At 52.1% G+C, this 23,911-nt stretch overlaps 1 protein-coding gene across 2 annotated transcripts; it reads right to left on the bottom strand.

Annotated features, from left to right (window-relative positions):
- Positions 1-4,028: 4,028 nt before the first annotated feature.
- On the bottom strand, positions 4,029-13,736 carry LOC124515784 (phospholipase A2 group V). Of its 2 annotated transcripts, XM_047084802.1 has the most exons (6): positions 13,649-13,690; positions 10,071-10,120; positions 9,171-9,184; positions 8,698-8,842; positions 5,297-5,403; positions 4,029-4,599 (listed from the first exon to the last, which is right to left on the bottom strand). In XM_047084802.1, the coding sequence occupies exons 3-6, from the start codon at positions 9,181-9,183 to the stop codon at positions 4,475-4,477; spliced, it is 390 nt and encodes a 129-aa protein (XP_046940758.1). In that variant the 5' UTR covers position 9,184; positions 10,071-10,120; positions 13,649-13,690; the 3' UTR covers positions 4,029-4,474. The 2 variants fall into 2 exon arrangements, with proteins under 2 accessions (XP_046940758.1, XP_046940757.1); XM_047084801.1 differs by lacking the exon at positions 9,171-9,184 and having other exon boundaries at positions 13,649-13,736.
- Between the last annotated feature and the right edge of the window lie 10,175 nt (positions 13,737-23,911).

A 23,911-nucleotide genomic window follows, 5' to 3' on the forward strand; every position in this document is an offset into this window, starting at 1 on the left:
GACCCAGTCGGTGGACGTCTACTGAGCATCCCCTCTGTGCCAGACCCCATGTGCCAAGCAAGGTATGGGGTGCTGGCCGCAGTGAGGCACAGACCCTGCTCCCGGTGAGGTCAGGCCCCGGATCTGCACGTCCCAGGCCCCAATCCCCACTCTGCCTCTCTCTGGTTGTGTGGCCCAGGTTACACACTCAGCCTCAGGTTACTCATCCATTAAGTGGGATAATTATATCTGCCCATCAGGTTGTTGGGAGGATGAAGTGACATAACCCGTATGAAAGTCCCCGGCACGTGACAGGCAATCAGCAAGGGGTAGCTTTTACGATTATTAGTACTGATAAGAGAAAAAAAGCAACTCACAGGTAAGGAGAGGGAGGCCACAGCCCAGAAGGGAAGAAACAGCGAGAATGGAGGCAGAGTGGAACACACAGGGTGAAATGGGAGGAGTGGAGCGTTGGGGAAGAAGAGAATGATTGGGAGATCAAAATGGAAGGGCCGTGCAGCCAGCAGTGGAAAGACCTTAAACATCAGGCTGAAGAGGCAATGGGGAGCCACTGAAGGCCTTAGAGGAACGGGGTGGTGCAAGAAAAGATGATTGGGGAGCCCTGACTGATAGCAGCAAACCTCCGCGGGGGCTTTACTTATGCCGTAGTCGTGGGCTTTCCGAATTCAGCGGGAAAGGGGATTCTGTCACCATCCTGAGAGACCCCCAAGAGGTGGCAGGATTTCTGAGGCTCCCAAGGAAGGCTTTTGCCACCTGAGTGGGACGCACCAGAGGCGAGCACTCCAGTTACCTTCCCCAGCTGGCATGGGTCCCGGGAGCAAGTCCAGAAGCAGGTGTGCAAGTGGGGTCAGGAGTTGACCTGCGTCTGAGCAAGCTCTCGACACACAGGACAGGCTGGGACCTCATTTCAGGAGCAACCGCAGGAAGTCCACACCCACTGCTAGGGCGCTGAGTTCTCTCCCCTGGCCCCCTGAGGACACCGCCCCAGCGTGGAGGAACAGCCTGTCCCCTCGCTCAGCACAAGCCCAGACCGGGGAGGCATCAGGGACTGAGTGACCAGGGGGTGAGCCACACATGTCCAGGCTGTGCCACCAGAGAGGTCAAAATGCTCCCACCACTGCCCAGGTCCTCAGTTCTCTCTGTCTCCACCCTGGTCCGTGAACACCTTAAGGGCAGGGACTGCGTCTCGTTCATTCCCCTGTCATCCAGTGGTTCATTCATTCAACAGACACTTGTGAAAGTTCTGCGGCCCAAGTGACAGGGCAAACTGGACCAGCAAGGATGAACCCATGAGGACAGCCCAGAACACCCTTCGCCATCTCGCCACCTCCAAGGACAGAAGCTGAAGCTGGTGACCCGGCAGGGCCGGGAGTTGCTGCCACCCCAGAGTCTTCCGACCCAACAGATAGGGGACCAACAGATAGGGGACAACACGTGTCAGCCGTGACAGCATCTCACGCTCCGGTTCCGACTCTGCTCATAAAAACCCTACCACCTCTATGTCACGGCTGTCTCCACATCTCACGCAGAACGTCCCTGGGGACCCGCACGAACCCGGAATTCTGTGAGGATGGCGTTTCTGGGCAACGTAGGTTCGGCAAAGCTAAGGGACACGGTACAGTTCTAGGACGGTCCACCCCTCAGGGGACCATGGCAACTTTGAGAGATGACCTCCTTGAAGGTTTGCTTGTCATGCAAGAGATAGTCAACTAAGAGTCAGAGCCTCCTCCTAGGTTTCAGCGACCCCTGGATTTCATCTTTTCCCCAGAGCTGCCCACGTAGTGAGAGTGGGTCCAGGGCCACCACGATGGAGGACCTCATGGGGTCCCCCTCTACCGAGGATGAAGCCAGAGCCCCAACCAGACTAACAAGTCAGGGATGGCCTCTGTTATTCAAGGCCCTCGTGGGGCACCTGGGTCATTCCTTTGGTTGAGCGTCCGACTTCGGCTCAGGTCATGATCTCACAGCTCATGGGTTTGAGCCCCGCATGGGGCTCTGTGCTGACAGCTCAGAGCTTGGAGCCTGCTTCGGATTCTGTGTCTCCCTCTCTGCCCCTCCCTTACTCGATCTCTCTCTCTCTCTCTCTCTCTCTCTCTCTCTCTCTCTCAAAAATAAGCATTAAAAAAAAAAACTTAAAACAAACAAACAAAAGAAGAACGTGGAATCCAGAAGATCCTCCCAAGAACCCCCAATGTGGATGAGTCCTTGAATTGCCCCAGATTCCGTTTTCTCTCTCTCTGGGCTGGAGCTGAAGACAACAGGAGAGTGATCAGAGCCCAGGGTTTAGAACCAGGATCTGAGGTCTAACTCTAAGTTTTGCTGTTGATGTGCTGTGTGACTTTGGGAAAGTCTCCTAACCTCTCTGGACCTCCATTTCCTGGTAGATAAATAAAAGTCCCCCCTCCCCCCGAGAGGCCCTTCCAGCTCAAGCCCATCTCAGCCCGTGGTTTTGCTTTCATAACCTCACAGCAGCCCTTGTCCACAAATGCCTGCCTCGCCTGTCCGAAGCCGGTACTCTGAGCAAGGATGCCCAGTGATAACAGTCTGAGCACAGCCCGTCTTGCACACCTTAGTGGCAAGACAAGTCCTTCCTGTCACCTGACCCTGATGGGAGACGGGAGAAGCCGGAGTTGGGTCCCTTCTCCGTCATCCAGGATACCGCAGTTGGAGAGAAACGGCATTAAAGCGAAGTTCCAAATATCCTACACACCCATTTAAAATTGGATTTGGGAAACGGTTTCGATCAAAAAAGTCTGATGAGCAAATTGGTCATTTGAGCCCCATTCTGTATAACACTGTCAACTACAGACCCGGGTCCGTGTCAAACGTCTCCAAGACACTGGGACATTCAGAGGCATCTCATAAAATTAAATTTTGTCTTGAAAATGTTCAGCACTGTGGGGCGCCTGGGTGGCGCAGTCGGTTAAGCGTCCGACTTCAGCCAGGTCACGATCTCGCGGTCTGTGAGTTCGAGCCCCGCATCAGGCTCTGGGCTGATGGCTCGGAGCCTGGAGCCTGTTTCCGATGCTGTGTCTCCCTCTCTCTCTGCCCCTCGCCCGTTCATGCTCTGTTTCTCTCTGCCCCCCCCCAAAAAAAATAAATAAAAAAACGTTGAAAATGTTCAGCACTGGAGCTTTTAAAATACAGATCCCATTTATCATGCGGTTATTTTGGGGTTTGTCCGCGTAAGGAAGACAAAAGTCCTTTCTTGGAAAGGACTGTCCTTTGCTTTGGAATGTGTCCTGTCTTCCTGCAGTCTCGGTATCAGATGCCCTTTCTTTTATGAACTGATAGATGAGGTGGGTTTTTTAGAATCCTCACTTGGTAAAAATAAACCCTTCTGCTGAACTCTATTTTTTTAAATGTCCTGCTCTGTGAAATCCCAGAACCTCAGCATTCCCACTGAGGCTCAAAGTGGCCTCGGGATTCCCACTTTACGTCGCAAGAAACGTGATAGTTGTTTTTGTTGTTGTTGTTGTTTTGTTTTTTTAAGAGAAGCTAGAAATCAGAGAGGTTCGGTAACAAGCCTGAGACCACACAGCTGGAGAAGCCAATGCTGGGATTTGCATGTGGCCCTCTCTGGCCTGGCATGATTGCCAGTTATCTTTTCCCCACCTCCTCAAGGAAAACAGACACCCAGTGCTTGGCCAGGGAGGAACCCCAAGGTTTAACGAGATGAACCCCAAAGAAGGCTTGGATCTTATCCCAGAAAACCTTCTGTTCCTGAGAGTCTGTGGTGAACTTTGAGTTGAGTGTCCCAGCGGCAGAGTTTCCAAGGCAGAGGAAAATGCCCATGTGGTTTAATTTGTCTTAAGAATAAATTTTATTTAGGGGTGCCTGGGTGGCTCAGTTGGTTAAGCATCCGACTTTGGCTCAGGTCATGATCTCGTGGTTTGTGAGTTCGAGCCCCGCGTTGGGCTTTGTGCTGAGAGCTCAGAGCCTGGAGCCTGCTTTGGATTCTGTGTCTCCCTCTCTTTCTCTCTCTCCCCCTCTCCTGCTCATTCTCTCTCTCTCTCTCTCTCTCTCTCTCTCTCTCCCCACCAATAAACAAACATTAAAAAATCTTTGTAAAGAATAATGTTTTCAAACATCTCTATGGCAGAATTAGGGCGTCAATTTTGCTTCTACCTTGAGTAAAAATTCTCTAGAGGGTGGTAGTGATAGTCCGACTACAGAAACTGCAAAGTAAATGTGTCTTCCTGGAGAAGGGGCGCTGTCTTCAGGGCAAGCAGGAAGACAGCCGGCCTGGAGCTTGGGACGAGCCCACCTCACAAGTGGACCTTGCGGGGTCCTGGGACCAGAGTCGTTCTCCTGGGACTCTCTGGAGCGTGGAGTGTGGCCGTGGGGCTCCGCCAAGCCCCGTGGACCATGGAGAGAGAAAGAGGTCCAGGACTGCGAGCCTCTCTCGGGAACCCAGGGGAGTCGGTGAGCTCCGTGTGGGAGGAGAAGGGAGCAAGGAGCTCACTGAGGGCCACTAGAAGCAGAGGATGTTGGGAAAGTATCGGTAACGAGGATTATAGCTCCTCAGATTCCTCTTCAGGCAGTAGACGAGCTTCCGGTCACAGGCACAGAGCTGCACTTGGCAGAGGGGCCCGAGCTCTGCAAACAGGACACCAGACGCAGAATGAGGAAGGGAAGATGTGGGCCCTACCTACGCTGCCTCCTGGGCTTGCTTCTAGCGTGAGCTGCCCCCCCCCCCCCCAGTCTGCTTCCTGCCCCAGCAAGCTCTCAGTCTGATGAGGGAGGCACAGCGTCTACACTGGGGAACGTGTGATCTGATGGAAGAGGCATAGCTGATGCCTAGGGTGAGGTTTCAGCCCAGGGAGACACAGCCCCTGCCCTCTGGGAGCTCCCAGTCTGACGGTAGAGACACGGTCTCTCCCCTTAAGAGTTCCCACTCTGACGGTGGAGGCAGCCCCTGCTCTGGAGGAGACACCACCCTCAGACTTAGCTTTGAACTCAGATGGACCTGAGCTTGAATCCCAACTCCAGCTGTGTGCCCTGGCAAGCCTTCGAGTTTCAGTTTCCTCGCGTGTAAAAGGGGACTGAATGCACTCCAAAAGGCATTTGGGGGCACAAGAAAAAGGAAGCATGCAAAGCATTCGGCACCTAGTGAATGCTCAGTCTGCGATGTTTCAGCCCTTACCCAGAGGTCCTCACTGCAGCAATCCTGCCCCTCTTGGCCCCAGCTCCGCCCTCCAAGCTACAGCCTGGCTGGCCTCTAGGGGCAGCTGAACGCAGAGCCAGAAAAGACCCAGGCTCTGTCAGTGGCCTGAAGGGGAAGCCCCAGCCTTACCGCAGGTGACCAGTCCCCGTGCAAATCTGTATTTGTATGACTGTGTCCGGATGTGGCAGCCTTTCTCCTCCAGCCACCCGTAGCAGTGATCATGCACCCAGCAGCACCTGTCAATGCAAGGGACCTAGAACCTGAGCGGACGGAGCACAGCACTGCTGGGTGGGTGTGGTCTGGCAAAGAAAGAATCTAGGGATGAGGCCGAGTACTTCTCTGCTCTTCCTCTGGGGCTGCCTGCCACCAGCTAGCGGTTCACTGGCCAGCTTTTTCCTCCAAGGCTCACGGTGAGACTACATCTCCCAGCCTCCCCTGCAAGTAGGTGTGGCCACACAGTTAGATTCCGGCCAGGGGATCGTGGGCAGAAGTGATGAACACCACTTCCGGCCTACACGTGAAACTCTCCCACACTGTCCTCCTCTTTCTCTCTCTCTCTCCCATCTCTCAGCTGGATGGAGATGACCCTGCAGAGGACTCTGAGGCCACAGGGGAAGGCAGAGCCACAAGATGGAAGGAACCGGGGTCCCGGAAGTAACATGTGATTCCCATGGAACTGTTCCATGAACAAACAATAAACTTCCGGTGTGTTGGGTGTGGCAGATTGCAGTTTTTTAAAATTGACTTACGGAAAAATAGAGAAGGTCGTGCAGAGTGTTCCCTTTTGCCCCACATCCAACGTCCCCTATCATTAACATCTTATATTACTAGTACAATACACTTGTTACGGTTAACAAACCAATATGGACGTCGTTGACTAAAAGGCTAATTCGCTAAATCATAATACATCCTTATTGATTCATTAATTGTAAAAACTCCATCGTTTATTTAGATTTCCTTACTTTTTACCTAATTTACCTAACGTCCTATTTCCATTCCTGCCTATTTACCTAATGCCCACATTACATTTCATTGTCATGTGTCCTTAGGCTCCTCTTGGCTGGGACAGCTTCTCACACTTCCCTTGCTTTTGGCGACCTTGACAGTTCTGAGGCATACTGGGCAGGTGTTTTGTAGGATGCCCCTGTATGGGATTTGTCTGATGTTCTTATAAGACTGGGGCTATGGTCTAATTATTCCAGCTTTGGCCGTTAGGAGCCCTTTCAGTCAGCTCCTGTGCTCCCTGACATATATCCCTAGCATTGTGGGAGGTAGCTCTCTTTAAACACTTCCTTAACTTTCGCCCTTACATGAGACTCCAGGCTCATCCTGTATATTTCCTGCCCTTGTCTTACAATCAGCCATGTCTCCAAGGAGTCTTGTTGTTTTTTTTTTATTTTTTTTTTTACATTTATTTATTTTTGAGAGACCGAGCACAAGAGAGGGAGGGACAGAGAGAGAGGGAGACACAGAATCTGAAACAGGCTCCAGGCCCTGAGCTGTCAGCACAGAGCCTGACGTGGGGCTCAAACTCACGAACTTTGAGATCATGACCTGAGCCGAAGTCAGATGCTTAACCGATGGAACCACCCAGGCGCCCCAGTTCTTTTTTTTTTTTTTTTTTTTGAAGAATGGTATTAGAGACCAAGTCTAGGCATAGGAATTTGCTTATTGGGGCGCCTGGGTGGCTCAGTCAATGAAGCATCCAACTCTTGGTTTTGGCTCAGGTCATGATCTCACGGTTCGTGAGTTCAAGCCCCACATCAGACTCTGTGCTGACAGCATGCAGCTTGCTTGGGATTCTCTCTCTACCTTTCTCTCTGATTTCCTGCACGCTCTGTCTCTCTCAAAATAAATAAACTTTTTTAAAAAGTTGCCTATTGTTAGTGGGATGTTTCTTTTGGGTCCTCCCAGCTGACAGAGCAAAAAATATGTGTCTACATTAACCCATGTTTGTACACACATCAATACATATTTCTGTGTGGAACCACCTGTATCTGTATTAAGCCAAACAGGAGTTTGTCCTGACATCTCCACCTCTAATCTGTCACCACAGGGAGGGAACTCCCCCTCCAGCAGTGGGAAACTTGGCTCCAACCATCTGCCATCCATTTGCCTCATGGCCTCCTTCCATGATCCAGGTCAAGTGTCTCGGAATTTTCCAAAGAACAATCTCTCTATCTCACGTTCAAAGTTCTAGAACTTTGACACTTCCCAATCAAGAAGTGGAATCCAGTTCCCCTCCCTCTGAGAGTCTTTGAGATTGCCTCCACCAGCTGATACCACAGAATTTCTGAGGCTAGACCCTATTGTCTTGCAGTCTTGGGACACTCACTCTTGGAACCCGACAGTCACTGTGCTGTGTGGGGAAGTCCAAACAGCCTTGGAGAGGCCTAAGTGAGAGGAGCGGAGGCCCCTGGCCCACAGCCTCAGCTGAGCTCCCAGCCAGCAGCCAGCCACAGCATGCCAGCCATGGGAGGGAGCCATCCAGAAACTGGATCGTCCTGCCTCATCTGAGCTGCCCAAGCTGAGGCCGGGTGGAGCTGAGACAAGCCATCCTGCCAAGCCTAGCCCAAATGGCAGATTCTTAGCAAAATAAATGGTCATGGTCACTTTAAGCCACTACATTTTAGGGTGATACGTTATGTAGCAATAGACCAACTGACTAGATCCCCAAGATGTGTGACACGTTACTAGATGTATCTCGAGCAAGTCCGTTAACCTCTCTGAGACGGAGCTTTCTCACCTATAAAATGGTGTTTCAGCTGCTGGTGGGAATGCAAACTGGTGCAGCTGCTCTGGAAGACAGTATGGAGGTTCCTCAAAAAATTAAAAATAGAGCTACCTAGCGACCCAGCAATTGCACTACTAGGCATTTATCCATGGGATGCAGGTGTGCTGTTTTGAAGGGACACATGCACCCCCATGTTTATAGCAGCACTATCAACAATAGCCAAAGTATGGAAAGAGCCCAAACGTCCATCGATGGATGAATGGATAAAGAAGATGTGGGATATATATACAATGGAGTATTACTCAGCAATCAAAAAGAATGAAATCTTGCCATTTACAACTACATGGATGAAACTGGAGGGTATTATGCTAAGCGAAATTAGTCAGAGAAACAAAAATCATATGACTTCACTCATATGAGGACTTTTAGAGACAAAACGGATGAACATAAGGGAAGGGAAACAAAAATAATATAAAAACAGGGAGGGGACAAAACCTAAGAGACTCTTAAATAGAACAAACAGAGGGTTACTGGAGGGGTTGAGGGAGGGGGGATGGGCTAAGTGGGTAAGGGACATTAGGGATCTACTCCTGAAATCATCATTGCACTATATGCTAACTAACCTGGATGTAAATTAAAAAAATAAATAGATCATTTAAAAAATGTAATCATTAAAGTTAAAAAAGAAAAACAAAATGGAGCTTCAATACTCATCTTCCAGAACTGACGTGGAATTAAGTGAGATCCTTGGGGTGTAGAGCCTAAGTGTAGAGGAGAATTATGAGAACCAGCTCACCAATCGGTGCCGTCCTTGGGGGTCCCCCGACCGCCCCAACCACAGTAACAGCCGTAGAAGCCGTAGTTCGTAAGGGCGGTCTTTCCAGTCACCTTCTCAATCATGGACTTGAGGTCCAGCAAGCCCCCTGGCACAGCAGGCACACCTGGAAGGCAGCCCCCAGCCCCAGGTGAACACATCACGCTTGCCCCAGGCCCGCTCGCCCTGCAGGCTCCCGCCCCTTGTCCTGCCCTAGGACTCGGGGGGTACCCAGGCATCTCCTTCTCCTTCTCCCTGTTAGTGAGACAGGAACAGGAAAGGGAGGTCAAGTACTAGAGCTAAAAGTCCGGACTTGGAGAATGGGAAACGTGAGTTCCACTCCTGCCTCTGCCGCTCGCAGCGTGATGTTGAGTGCGTCACTTCATCTCTCCGAGCCTCAGCTTCCGTGTGTGCAAATTTGCGGGGGGGAGGGGGACACTAAAGCAAACGCCTACCTTTTGGAGTCATCCTGAGGATTCAAATGAGAGAAAGGATGTAAGTTATGAGCACAGTGGCAGACACACAGTGAGTGACTAAGAGATATCCGGTGTAATTAATATGGTATCTGTACGAAGCGGGAAGACTGGTGCTTCCCGTGTCTCCTGCCGATGCACACCTCCCTCCCCGCAAAGAACACCATTTGGAACGTAAGGCACAGAACCTTAGAGCAGGGTGGGATCCTCTGAGATCATTGAAGCCAGCTCCCTCGCCTTACGGATTGGGAAACAGTAGTTTGGAGGGAAAGGTTCGGGTTTCACAGTGAACCAGAGGCCTCCCCTCTCTGCTCTAGGCCTCCCGCCCTCCCTCGGTCTCCAGGGATCTGGCAAGATGTCAAAGATTAGGACAGCCTGGCAGGGGCTGTGGGCATGGTTATGGGACTCCCCTGTGCTGTGCGGTCACCTCCAGCTGGGAGGGGACAGCAGGTGGGGCGTGCATAAAACCCAGGCCAGCGTCAGCAGAGAATGACCCAGAAACCAGGGGATGGAGTTGTTATATAAGGGTCTTGTTTTCATTTGGGCTTTATTTTCTTTTGTTTTGGACCAACGTTAAAAAAAAAAAAATACGCCTCCCACATTTGCAAGCCACGTATTGCCCACATAGCACAACCTTTACCCATCACCACCTAGAATCATGCTACAGTAGCCCCACCAGTCGGCTGAATATCATCCCATGTCACAGAGGAAGAAACAGAGGCTCGGAGAGGAAAAGGCTCTTGCAGACGAGTATACAGTAAGTGCAGAGCTGATGTTCAAACTCGAGTCTCTATGACCTCAAAGACTGGCCTCCTCTCCACTACCCTATTATTCCTAAGGGTGGAAGGTCACAGGTTCAGAGATCATGGGGCCAGCACTTACTACAAGCCAGGAACCAAGCCAGCGTGAGAAGGCCTTTCATCTCTGGGGTTCTGGAAAAGAAAACACATGCCATGGCACACGTCTCAGGAGATGCCCCCACGACGCATTCAGACCTCCCCCCTCAGTCCCTGCCAGGCCCACCTCTCCTGTTGGGCAGCACACGGGCCCGCCTCAGCCGGAAAAGAGACAAAGACCTCAAGGAGTTGATCCCAGAGGCTCCTGGGGGCAGAAGAGCATTTGTGGGGTGTGGCCCCAAAGGAGGCAGGAAAGGGCTTTCCCACCACAAATGCCCCAATGCAATTGCCCCCTCTGCGGAAGATGGCTAAAAGCAACCGAAGAAATAGGCTGCAGATTTCTTAAATGGAGATTTGGTGGCACGAGGAAGGAGCAGGAATTGACACAGGCTGGACATGGCCCTTGGTGAAGGACACAAGGACCGGGCAGGGAGAAAAAACAAAACAAAACAAAACAAAACCTGGACAAGGGCAGTGATGATGCAGGGGTGGGAGATGGAGGGGAGCGGATGGTGTTAAGTCCCCTCATGGTGCTTGGTTGCCGGTGTTCAAGGATGTCTTCCCTGCTGGGGTCTGAAGGCAGAAGCGGGGTGGCTTTGCCCTCTCTCCCAACACTGAGAATAATGTGTGGCCCCGAGTGAGTGCTCAGGGAGGAAGCATGGGCTGGTCCCGTGTGACCAGCTTTCAGGGCCTCATGATGGCTTTGTGAGTCCCCCACACTTTTGCCTTCATGGGGCCCTTCCTCCACAAAAAAAAAAAAAAAAAAATTCTTTTAAGTTATATTTTCCAACTACGTTGGTATGGAAGCAAATACAATCCAAGCTGGATGCGTGATTGTATATTCGTTATTATTATAGCCAGTGTTTTTTTTTCCTCCTGATTCTAAAAGAATTAAACTGAAGACCTTTCCACGGACCTCAGGCACTGTGCCTACCTTAAGAATAAGTGGACCCTGGGTACCCGTGAGAGCTCCGAAGGGTGGGTATCACTGTTTCCATTTTGCCAGTGGAGAAATGGAGGCTCGGGGAGCTCATGGAACTTGCCAGAAGTCACACAGGTGGGGTAGGAAGTGGAAGAAGGGCTCAAACCCACGCCTGTGCACCTCTCACGGCATCACACAGCCTCCCTTCCTAGAGGGACAAGCTCCACTTTGGGCCATGGAACTGGAGGCCCCAGCTTCCCTCCCCACGCCTGTCTCTGGCAAACACATGAATCACTGGCCTTGAGTCCCAAAAAGTCACACCCAGAAGGCAGAGGAAATTCCATGTGTCTTGGGCCAGTGCCTGATTCTAACTTGGCCTCAAAGGTTCCTTACCGGCGGCTGGCTGTTTCCCTTCCTACTCCGGATCCCAAAGTCCTTGTTTATCCACAGCTGTTCAGCTGGCCTGTGGTCCGTCAGGACTTCCCCTTCGGTGCCTCTGACCCCTGAGCTCAGTGGTCCCTTGTGCAGTGCTCTGCCCCGAGCCCCTGACACCTGTCAAGGCCTGGTTCCGTACACACAAGCTGTGGCTCCCCAGGGCTCCTGGCTACTGGGCTGGCCTCTCCATGCCATCCTTTGTCCGGTAGCTCCTCTGAGTTCCAAGAACATTCCTGAGGATTCTGTCCACCCATGACCTCCACCCTGAGGGCTCTGACCAGCCAAGGAAAATGGCCCTGGACGCTACGTTTCCACACCAGTCTTCCTCAGCTGCTTCCCAGAGCCACAACAGGAGAAAGGTGCCAGTCGCTGCGCACAGGCACCCACAGTGTGCCAGGTTCTGTCCGCTGCTCTTTATTTTTTTTAAATTTTTTTTTCAACGTTTATTTATTCCTGGGACAGAGAGAGACAGAGCATGAACGGGGGAGGGGCAGAGAGAGAGGGAGACACAGAATCGGAAACAGGCTCCAGGCTCTGAGCCATCAGCCCAGAGCTCGACGCGGGGCTCGAACTCACGGACCGCGAGATCGTGACCTGGCTGAAGTCGGACGCTTAACCGACTGCGCCACCCAGGCGCCCCGACGCTGCTCTTTAAAAGCCTGGCGAGCTCCCCGGCAGGTGGCTATTGTGAAACCTACAGGCTCAATGTCTGTCCCATCAGCAGTCATTTGTTGGACGAGGGGATAGCAGCTGTTGGTTTTACGGGTGGGGAAACCGAGGCTCTGGAAGGGGATGTGCCCAGTACTCCAGCCCAGGAATCTACTCTGCTTCGCTGCCTCCAAGCAGCAACTCTGTACCCTTCCCTGTGTTCCTTTTCCATACTGGATGATGCTTTCAAGTCCTGGGGACCTTGCTGGGCTGGGAACGGACAGCCCCTCCCAGGACCAGCTAATTCCTAGAGGTAACATAAGACTCCGCTTGAGCATGGCTGTCATAGGCAAACCAGCCAGTCTGAAACTCACACCCCAACCTCTCCGTCTAACTCTCCTGCTCCCAGCCAGAGTTTCCTCTGCCCTTTTTCACCCCAGGGCCAGAAGCAGATAGCTAGGGACCAACACTGCACGCCTGCAGCCCAGAGTCTGCTGAAACCATTCGGGCTGGCCAATCTCACAGCGTTTACCCTGCCCTCCCTTGCCTTTCCCGTGGAAAACACAAGAAAGGCTCTGGACTGAGCTTTCTCTCATTTCTTCTGCCTCCTGATCAACCCTGATGCTTCCCCATGTGGCCCCGCATGGTGTGGTATGTCTCCTGCTCTCAGAAACTGTAAATAACAGACCTTTTTTTTTTTGAGAGAGAGAGAGGGGGGGAGAAAGAGCACAAGTAGGGGAGAGGGACAGAAGGGGGAGAGAGAGAATCTTAAGCAGACTCCACGCTCAGCTCAGAGCCCTACGTGAGGCTCGATCCCACACCCCTGGGATCATGACCTGAGCCAAAATCAAAGTCAGACACTCAACAGACTGAGCCACCCAGGTGCCCCCAGACTAGCTTTTAAATGGCAACCAGCTCTTGATCTGTCGGCCTCACAATATACCTGAATCAGATCAAAATCCCAGGCACATTTTAGAGCAGCTGGGCCCAGGGCTGTTGGTGCCCCGGAACAGCACGAGACCCCATGGAAAGGGGCCTGAAAGAATACAACAAAGAGGCGGCAGAAGGTTCGAAATAGCTGCCCCAGGGGCCGGGAGAGTGGCCCATCGGTGGAGCCCAGAGCCGCCCCCCAGAAGGATGTGGGCTCGGCTATTTCCATCCAGTGACCACAGAGGAAAATGAGCACAGCCACAAGATAATTTAGGAGGAAAGTGGTAGCTGAGGTCATGAGAAGTGGAAGAAGTGGAAACAGACAGCCTAACAGCGGCACGAAAACGTGGGGGCCGAGGAGTGTCCGGGTCACCGGAGGGATGGACCCTCAAGTCCACACGCAGCAGCCCCCCCCCCGCCACCATTCTCCCGGACCCCCCAGTCGGGTCTCAAGCTAGAAAGGACAGACAGCACCAAGCCCCACGGCACAGCAGGCACGTGAGAGACCTCCCCCGGGTCTGTGGGGGAGGCACCGGGGGATCAGGGGCCTCCTCTCGCAGCCCCTCTCCCTCCCTGCGCCCTGCCCACCCCACCCCAAGCGAGGCAGCCCCCAGAATGAGATTCCTCACCAGGAAGACCTTCTCTCCGTGTCAGGCCTGCAGCAGGGGCAGGGGCTGGGCCTGCGGGTTTTAAAGGCCTCTCTGCCAGCCTCCCACGCTCCTGACCGGACGGCTCCGGGACCGACGGTTCACCTAGAAGGGCCTGCCTCTCCCCTCAAGACCCCCGGGGGCTTGGTCCCTCTCTGTTCAGAAGCAGCTCTTTCCTGAAGGGTTCACAGTGCCTTCGTGGCTTTCAGGAGAGACGCTGGAGAGGGTCTGGCTTGGGCCACCCACGGTCCAGGCTTCTCCACGGGGACGGGGAGGCTGGAATCCTCCTCCCGGGGCAGCCTCCCCTCCGCCCTCTACGCTGCGTCTCTAAGGAGTCCTCCAGCCCACGGCCCCTGTTCACATTTCATCCCGTCTCGCTGGGCCTCAACTCAGGGACGGCCGTGGCAGCCAGGAGGCACCCCTCCCGGACTCTCCCCTCGTCCTCTTCCTGTCGTTGCTGACTTGCCAACCCTCGCCCTGTTCCTGAGCCGGGGAGACCCAGGAGCCTGTGAAAGCCGCACTCTGGAGATGCTGGAAAATGTCCCTGGAGCCCAGCTGGCACCTCCCTGTTGGCACCTGACTCCGACTGGCACGGGATTCCCACATTCCTTCTCCCTGGGAAGGAGAACCCTCCAGGCTTGCAGTTAGAGACGGGCAAGCTGGCATCCCCGCTCGGCCGCTCAGCAGCTGTGTGGCTCCAGCCAGGTCACCACACCTCTCTGTTTGTTGCCGTGAACTATGAGAATAATGCCGCCCTGCCGCCCCAGAGGCTCGTGGCAAACCAGCTACATAAAACAAGGCCGGGTAGGGAGGTGTGAGGCTCACGGGTTGGCATCACAGACTCTAGATCAACTTCGAGTCCTGGGTTCAAATCCTGGCTTCCCCACTACGAGCCACAGCTGCTTCGGGCCGACTGTAATTGGCCTGCCTCAGTGTCCTTGTTAGGATGACAAAGTGAATGGATGCATTTATAACAGAGCAGTGGCCAAATAATGCTGGTAAGCAAATGATGAGTAGCCTTCTAGAGTGTTCTGGACGAACATGGGTAGCTGTTACTATGCTCTGTTCACTTCTGTTAATCCGTGCCCCTGCCCGGTCCCTGACCCATGTGCGCACACTTTTCTGAGAAGACGTGAGTGTGAGTTCCTTTGTCTCGTCGCTCTTGCCTTCTTTCCTCTCCTTCCTCTGCTCACGGCTGCGTCAGAGAGAAGCCCCTCCTTCCAGGCCTCAGGGCCCTTCTCTTCCCGAGACCTAACCGCTGGGCACCCCGCGGAACCCTATGAATCCAGTTCAATATAAGAAAGTGCTTACTGACCATCTGCCACGTGCAAGGCCCTGGGCGGGGGGGTGGGGGGGGTCACGGTGAACAAGACCGAGGCCCAGCCCCCACAAGCTTCCCTTCGGCTTGAGGGAACAGATAGCAAAGGCATCAAATAAATACGGGCCAGTATGTCAGGGGGTGACAGCTCCCCTGTTCCTTCCTCCTCCTACTGACACTCCGGGGCCTCACCATCCCAAACCAAACACAATGAAGCAAGAGAGAGGAAAACATCCTTTGCCTCTGCAGACCTGTCTCTCCAGTTTTGTTTTCCACTCTAAAAGCCAGACTTCTAGGGGCGCCCGGTGGCTCAGTCGGTTGAGCCTCCGACTTCAGCTCAGGTCATGATCTCACGGTTCGTGGGTTCGAGCCCCGCGTCGGGCTCTGTGCCGACAGCTTGGAGCCTGGAGCCTGCTTCGGATTCTGTGTCTCCCTCTCTCTCTGCCCCACCCCTGCTCGTGCTTTGTCTTTCTCTGTCTCTGTCTCAAAAATCAATATTTTTTTTAAAAAGCCAGATTTCTGGACTGAGAAACCTCCACTGGTTCAACACCCACTTCCGTCTGAACACTTTGCTGCCTGAACCCTCTGCTGTGTCCCTGAGTCAGCTCCCAGGGATCCCCCCCAAAGCCTGGTGTTGCCCAAGCTTGGGCTTCACCCCCCAGCCCTCCCTCCCCCTCTGGCCTTAAGAGGGCCACACTCAGCCATCTGCCCTCCACTGCCCAGCCTCCCAAATGCAGGTGTTTTCAAGGGATCTGCCCTCGGAGTCTGCTCCGCTCTGTCTGCACCTCTCCCGGGGTGAGCTCATCCATGTTCAGGGATTTAGGTCTTATTTCTCCGCAGATGTCCAGGAGCTAGCCCAGCCGAGCAGTGTCTGGCTTTAGCTGTGACCCAATGACACTCCCTGAACAAACGATTAAGTATGGGGATGAGGAGAAAGCACAATGTCAGCTCGAAGGATCTGAGCTTCAAGTCAGACAGAACTGGATTCAAATCTGGATGTCTCCGTCCCAACCATTTCCACTCCCTGTCGAGTGGAAGACTCTTGAGGGCAGGATCCTTCTCTGATTCATTTCTGACCCCAGCACCTAGAGCAACATCTGACGCCTGGTAGGTCCTCAAGAATTATCTGTGGGATACGGGCACATGCACCCCGATGTTTATAGCGGTGCCATCAACAATGGCCAAGGTATGCAAGAGGCCCAAATGTCCATCAACTGATAAATGGATAAAGAAGATGTGGTTTATATACACAATGGAATACTGCCCAGCAATGAAAAAGACTGGAATCTTTCCATTTGCAGCAACGTGGATGGAACTGGAGGGTATTATGCTGAGTAAAATAAGTCAGTCGGAGACTGGAACTTGAGAAATTTAACGGAAGACCATGGGGGAGGGGAAAGGAAAAAAATAGTTACAAACAGAGAGGGAGGGAGGCAAACCATAAGAGACGGTTAAATACAGAGAACAAACTGAGGGTACATGGGGGTCTAGGGGGAGGGGGAAATGGGTGGTGGACATTGAGGAGGGCACCTGCTGGGATGAGCACTGGGTGTTGTATGTAAGGGATGAATCGGGGGAATCTACTCCCGAAACCAAGAGCACACTGCATGCACTGTATGTTAGCTAACTTGACAATAAATTACAGTAAAAAAAAAAAAAAGAGAAAAAAGAAAATAAATATCTGTGGGATAAATTAAACATCTCATAAACATGCCTGTTCTCTGGCACCTGCTCTGTCGATCTTGTGCGGACTCGTCCCAGGGCTGAAGCCCCACTGAGGGCAGCCAGAGACACTTGGACATGGTCTCGTCCTGAGACCAGAGCTGCCGAGATGCCCTCGGCCTCATCAGAGGGTTTGCTGCCTCCCAGGAGGCTGGCATATAGAGCAGGATGGCCCGGAGCTCACTGGCAGACGGTCCACACTGAGTCCTCCTCCTCCTCCAGGGAGTTATACCTGATTGCTCCTTCCGTAGGAGGGCTGCCTGTCTCTGGAGTGTTGCAGAACTCATCACACACGTTGCCTACTTCGGCACTTCCAATCGGAAGGAGGGGGTTTCGAGGCTGATCACTCAGGAAGGGAGGAGGGGGTGCCTGGGTGGCTCGGTCATGAAGCATCTCACTCTGGCTCAGCTTATGATCTCACGGTTCATGAGTTTGAGCCCTGCATTGGTGAGCACAAGCCCCACTCTCTCTCTCTCTCTCTCTCTCTCTCTGCCCTTTGCTCACTTGTGCCCTCTCTCTCAAGAGAAGAGAAGAGAATAAAATAAAATAAAATAAAATAAAATAAAATAAAATAAAATAAAAGGAAAGAATGAGAGAGGAACTCAATCCTCAGTGGACATCCACCGTGCCACGAGCGGAAGAAGACAGGTTCAGCATTCGGGATCTTGAATCCCCACAATATCTCATGGGGCATTAGGACCCCATTCTGTAAGGAAGGAAACTGAGGGGCAGATGTTAGGTCGCTTACAAAAGCCTGACCCAAAAATCTAAAGCCTGGCCTATCACCCCAGTCCACGTTCTTGCCACTACGCAAAGGGGTAGACCCCCCAATAAAGACTTAATGGTCATGATTTTCACAGGACATCTGACCGGTGTCACGTGATTTCCTTATAAACAAGGTGGAGAAGTAAAAGCTTGAGTAATAGTCAGAGCTCATAATTCCTGATAATTGCTTGATGGGAGGAACCCAGTCTGTGGTTATAAATTTCCAGCCCAGGGCTACAGGCAGTGCTAGGAAGTGCTACCTGGCCTTTCAAAACGTTGGAATTAGTTGCTAATTTGTAAGTGTTAAGAGATCTCGGACAGAAATCCAGATTTCCAGCTTCTCTTTAAAAGTCCTGGCAATCCTGGGGCGCCTGGGTGGCTCAGTCAGTTAAGCGTCCGACTTCGACTCAGGTCATGATCTCACGGTCTGTGGGTTCGAGCCTCGCGTCGGGCTCGGTGCTGACAGCTCGGAGCCTGGAGCCTGCTTCTGATGCTGTGTCTCCCTCTCTCTCTGCCTCTCCCCTACTCTCACTTTGTCTCACTCTGTCTCTCAAAAATAAATGTTAAAAAAAAAATTTAAAAAGTCCTGGCAATCTTGGCTCTGAATCCCCACACACCCACAATGGCCAGACCCCATCAACTGGACACGTGTTTAGCTTTGCCCTGGTCTCCGTCATTCCTTACTGTCCCATCCCCACCTGTCACACTGCTACTCCCTGCCTGGAGGGCTCTCTAGTGGCCTGTCATAGAACTGGGCTTGAGTCCTACCCTCTCAGCCCGCCCCTCAGTAATGGGACAGTGACGGCCTTGAGAGCAGAGATCATCTCTCGTACAAACTTGTGTTTCGAGTGCTGAGCTCAAAGCAAAGCACCTGGTTGTTGCTCAGTACTGGGGGCACTGATCCCAGGACACGGAGATCACTGAGGGCTTCCTAGAAGAAAAGTCACCTGTACGGAATCTTCTAAAGTAGGTTGGAGAAATCGGAACCCTCGTGCACTGTCAGTGGGAGCGTAAAATGGTACAGTTGCTGTGGAAGACACTATGGCAGTTCCTTAAAACATTCCAAGTCGTGGGGGTGCCTGGGTGGCTCAGTCGCTTAAGCGACCGACTCTTGATTTCGGCTCAGATCATGAGGTCATGGTTCATGAATTTAAGCCCTGCATCAGGCTCCGCGCTGTGACAATGGGATTCTCTCTCTCCCTCTCTCTGCCCCTCCTGTGCACATACTCTCTCTCTCCCTCTCTCTCTCTGCCCCTCCCATGCTCGCTCACTTGCTCTCCTCTCTCTCTCTCTCAAAATAAATACATAAACTTTAAAAAAATTCAATGTAGAATTACCATATGGCCCAGCAATCCCACCTTTGGGTATGTGCCCAAAAGAATTGAAACAGGGCCCCAAAGAGGTCCCTGCACACCCATGTTGGTAACAGCATTATTCCCAATAGCCTGAACATGGGAGCAACTCAAGGATCTACCAATAGGCGAACGGATAAAGCAAATGCAGGCTATACATACAGTGGAATACTATTTGGCCTTAAAAAGGAAAGAAATTCTGCAAAACGCTACAACAGGGTTGAATCTTGAGGACGTTACGCAAAGTGACATAAGCCAGTCACAAGAGCACAAACACGTGCGATCCCACTTGTAGGACACACTTAGAGTAGTCATCGTCACAGAAACAGCCAGTCGGATTGGGAGTTGCCAGGGGAGAGGAGGGAGGATAGGGAGTTAGCGTTTAGTGGGAACAGACTCTCAGTTTTACAAGATGAGAAGAGTTCTGGAGACGGATGATAGCGGTGGTTCCACAACATTATAAATGTATTTCACACCGATGAACTGTACATTTAATGCGGTTAAGGTGGTAAATTTTAGGTTGTGTGTATTTTACCACAATAAAAAAATCGGGGAAGAAACAGGGGAATGGATCAGAGTTCACCAGGCTAGGATGCGAGGAAGGGCATCCCGAGGGGAAGGAACAGCCTATGTAGGGCTCACAGGCATGCGTCACGATGGCTCGTTTGGGGAACTACAAAGAGATGAGGTGTCTGAGGGCATTAGGCAGCGGGATTTGAGTAAATACGTAGTCTCCGGGGGGTGGGGAAGAAAAGCCCCAATTTTTAACATCTGCCAATTGCTGTGCAGAAAGCAGCATGACCCACCGCTTGTTAGCCGTGTGACCTTGGGTGAGTTTCTCAGCTGCTCTGTGCCTCGGTTTACCAACCTCAGTAATGGGGACAACCATGTTACCTGCCTCGTCTCTCTGTTCTAGGCTGATCCGTGGCAGGCGTTCGGAATTGAGTTGCCACATGGTAGGGGCTCAGCAAATGTTTGCGATTTTTCCCAGGAGAGTGGGGCGGGCCTCTGCGTCATTTCTCAGAAAAGGAACTTTCTCTATGTGTTTAGCAGGCACGGAGGAATGGTGGAAGGGCTGGATGAAGAGACACAGCGAGGTAGGTCACGAATAAGAGATGAAGAAGTCCTAGCCCGACATCCCCCCGAACAGAAACCCACAAGGACCTGTGACCCCAAGCCCGCTATCACTCAGATCACAGAGGCAGCGGCCATCTTGGTGGTGATGGCAGGAGCGTGATGCCCACAAGAAGGGCTCCTGGCCAGACTCATCGGGAGGGGTCTGTCTGGTCCTGACCCCCATTCTGAGAGCCTTTCTGGAAGACTAGGGGGTGTCTGGGTCACAGGATGCCTGTCTGATGGAGGGATCAGGGGCTGACTGGTGTTTGGAAGGGGGCTGGGGGCACCCAGTCTCTGTCTCCAAATTTCTGAAGGGCTGCCGAGGGTGAAAAGCACCCTACTTGTCCCGTGTGGCTCCCGATTGTGGAGGCAAGACCAGACGAGGATGCCCCATGGAGGCAGATTTGGGTTCAAGCCCAGGATGTCTTTTCTAGCAGCCCAAGTGTCCCAGGAATAGAATGAGCAGTCTTGAGGGAGGCGAGCTTCCTGTCCCCGGAGGCACTTTTTATTTACTGCATTTTAGGAACAAATATAGTGCAGAAGGTGGGGACTGAAGAGGTGGGGCATGCCCCACTCCCCCCTCAACCTCTCTGGAAAAGGAACACGAGGGACCTGTCAACAGCACATGAAGTGAGCTTAAGTCAGTTTTGGAGTGGAAGTTCTAGTCTGTAAAAGGGTAAAAAAAAATGACAATTTAGCAAAATTGCAAAAAAAAAAAAAAAACACGCAGAGAAAAGCCAGGAGCCCTTCAGCATTCTACGACATGGGAAGAGCCGTCAAATATTCCATGCCTTCTGCCTCGTGGGTCTCCCCACCCCCAACCTTGACTCATGCCACAGTCGTGTTCAGGGCTGTGGCAAAGAGCAACATCAGTTGAGTCGGGTGCTGACTGGATGGGCTCCAGGGTACCCGCCGCGCTGGCATTCTGCGACAGTGCGTGCTGTCACATTCACATTAAAAGCATGCCAAGCTTTGCTACCTAGGGCTTTGGCACTTGCTGCTTCCCTGGCCTAGAATACTAATACTTCGCATTAGCATTAGCTCCAGGTCTCAGCACAAATGCCACCTCTTCCGGGAAGCCTTCCCTGACCACCTCCCTAGGGTAGTTCCTCCTCCTCCACTTAAGCTCATATCATTGCTTTTCCCCTCGGTGACACTCACCATCATTTTGGACTCTCTTTCATGTATTTCTTGACTTGTTTAGGACTTCTGTCTCCTGCCCCTTCCACTACAGGCCGGGAAACTCATCAGTCTTGTTCCCCATCTTTTCAGCAGCTAACACATAGCCTAATACATATTTGGTGTTTGATATTTATCTGTGGAATAAAGAATAATTGGGGGTGGGGAGGATGTGAATGAGCCAAGACTCAAGGGAGTAGCCAGCCTCACCAGATTTCAGCTATTCTAGAAGTCAGCAGCCTGCTCTACTGATATACACGGGGGCGCCCGGCTGGCTCAGTCACAAGAGCGTGCGACTCTTGATCTCGGGGTCGTGAGTTCAAGCCCCACGTTGGATGGTGAGATTACTTAAGTCAAACTACAATGAAGGTATGTTAACTGACTTGAATTTAAACAAATAAATGTTTAAAAATAACTTTTAAAAAGTCATACAATTGAAAAAAATAAAAATAAATGAAATGAAGGGACACACATGTCGTCTTATCGTGGGCTCAGTCTGTTCCTGCATGTGTAACAGCTACTCTTCAGTAAGACTCATCTGTCTTCCACCAAAAACCTTTGCTGGAAATGCAGATTCAAACACTCACCTGGGAGCGAATGCCTGCTTTGTTTTATCTTTGAAAACCCAATCAAACTGTTCATTCTCAAGAAACATACTTTGAGCTAGCCTTCCCTTCTGTCTCTGTTTCTCACTGTCCTTTTTGTTTTTTTGCATTGCGAAAACCTGCTTGTTTTTCCACGGTGTAATGTCACTTCTTTTTTTTTTTTTTTTTTTTGGAGAAACCCTAGAGCAGGCTCTGATTGGGAAGATCCAACATGGCGCCCAAGGCTCTAGGCTCATGGTCCTGACACTCACGATTCCAGGCGCTTGTACTTCTCACCAATCCCAGTCCAACCCAGCAGCTATTGCTGGAGAAATTCCTGTGGGCAGAGCTCCAGCTGGGCACTACAGGAAACAAGTGCAAAGCTTAGCCCATCGTCCTCTGCACTCCAGAGTTGAGAACCCAGCGCCTGTCTGTTAGGATGGGGGAAGATGAGAACAGGCCTTTGGAATGCCCATAACCCTCGAATAACATTTGAACTCCTTCCACAGCCAGAGTTGCTGGCTTCCTCCTCTGTTCCTGGTTCAATCTGCTTAACCTCTAGGTCAGCACGTATCACCTGCTGCCAGAGTCACAGGTGCCTGTCTCCCCCGACAGGCCTGTGGCCCTTCATGATCTGGCCCCACCACCACCCTTTCCAGCCTTGCCTTATCTATCCCCCCTGCTCCCCAGTGCATTCCTGGGAAGAACGCTTTTTGTTCGCCAAATATACCGCACAGAATATACAGTTTGGCAGGTGGTGATAAACACTCCAGGGGACAATAAAGCGGGGAAGGGGGCTGGGAGTGCTGTGTGTGTGTGTGGGAGAGGGAGCTTGCTGGTGAGGGTGGCCAGGGGGGCGCCTGGGTGGCTCAGTCGGTTAAGCGCCCGACTTCCGCTCAGGTCATGATCTCACAGTCCGTGAGTTTGAGTCCCATGTCAGGCTCTGTGCTGACAGCTTGGAGCCTGGAGCCTGCTTCTGATTCTGTGTCTCCCTCCCTCTCTCTCTCTCTCTCTCTGCCCCTCCCCCGGTCATGCTCTATCTCTCTGTCTCAAAAATAAATAAACATTAAAAATAATAATAAAACAAACAAACAAACAAACAGCATGGCCAGGAAAGGCCCCCCTGCAGAGGTGACATTGGAGCAAAGCGATGGAGGAGGTGAGGGAGTAGGCCACGGGGACATCCTGGAGAGGAGCATTGCAGACAGAGAGGAGAGCATATACAAAGGTCCTGGGGTAGAAGCATGGTTGTGAGTTGGAGAAACAGTAAGGAAATTAAGTCTTCCTTTGCCAAAAAGCCTTCTTGTGAACCCACCACCACACTCGGACCGATAGGTTCCCCCCTCTGTCCCCAGACCCCCTGTGTGCTCACTCATCATTGGACAATCAGATTCTATCTCAGTGTCTCCCCCTCAAGACTGCAAGCAGCTTGGGGACAGGGACTGTGCCTTTTATTTTGCCATGCCCGATGCCCAGCATAGGGTTTAATATACATTTATTGACTCAAGTGAACCCTTGGATGAATGAACAAAGCAGACCGGGAATCCGTGAGGATGTGTTATTCACGTCTACACTTGCAGCACGTATAGCACACTGGCACAGGCTGGGTCTGCGAAAAGGAAGTTAGTGGAATGACTGATACAAATGGCCAAGGCTTACCAAGTGCAGTTACCCCGCTAAGCTCTTCATGCGGCTTATCCCATTTCACCCTTAAAGCGATCCTACGAGGTGGGCACTGCCATCATATGCCATTTGCAGATTAGGACACCGAGGCCCGAAGGGAAAGAAAAATCACACAGCTGCTAGGCAGGAAAGCCCTGAGTTGAACCTGACAGGTCTGACCTCCCAAGGCTACAGAAATCCAGCCCACAGGTCAGCTGCCTTCCAGAGAGAGGGGGCCGGGCGCAGGGCGGGGCAAGGAGGGCTACGGAGGGACCGAGGAAGAGGCCAGAGAGGTCTCCCTGTAAGGGCCTGGACGGCACCTTCCCAGCTCTGTTTTTCCTCCCGCAGGGACCAAAGTGTCCACATTCGGCGGATGCTCAGAAAAGGTTAAGGAACCGTTGATGATTCTTTTTCCCAAAGAGGAACATTTTCTTGTGGTCTATGTTAAAAAAGAAATTCAGGCAAAGCCTCAGACGGACATAAACACAGAGTCCTCTTCATACCTGTGCCTGGCTTTGCCTCCATTTTCAGGGACCACTTTCAGGGT

Source organism: Lynx rufus, unplaced genomic scaffold, assembly GCF_022079265.1.
Source record: "Lynx rufus isolate CCGP_SWC_20201006 ecotype Redwood Valley unplaced genomic scaffold, mLynRuf1.p SCAF_2, whole genome shotgun sequence".
Classification (NCBI taxonomy): Eukaryota; Metazoa; Chordata; class Mammalia; order Carnivora; family Felidae; genus Lynx; species Lynx rufus.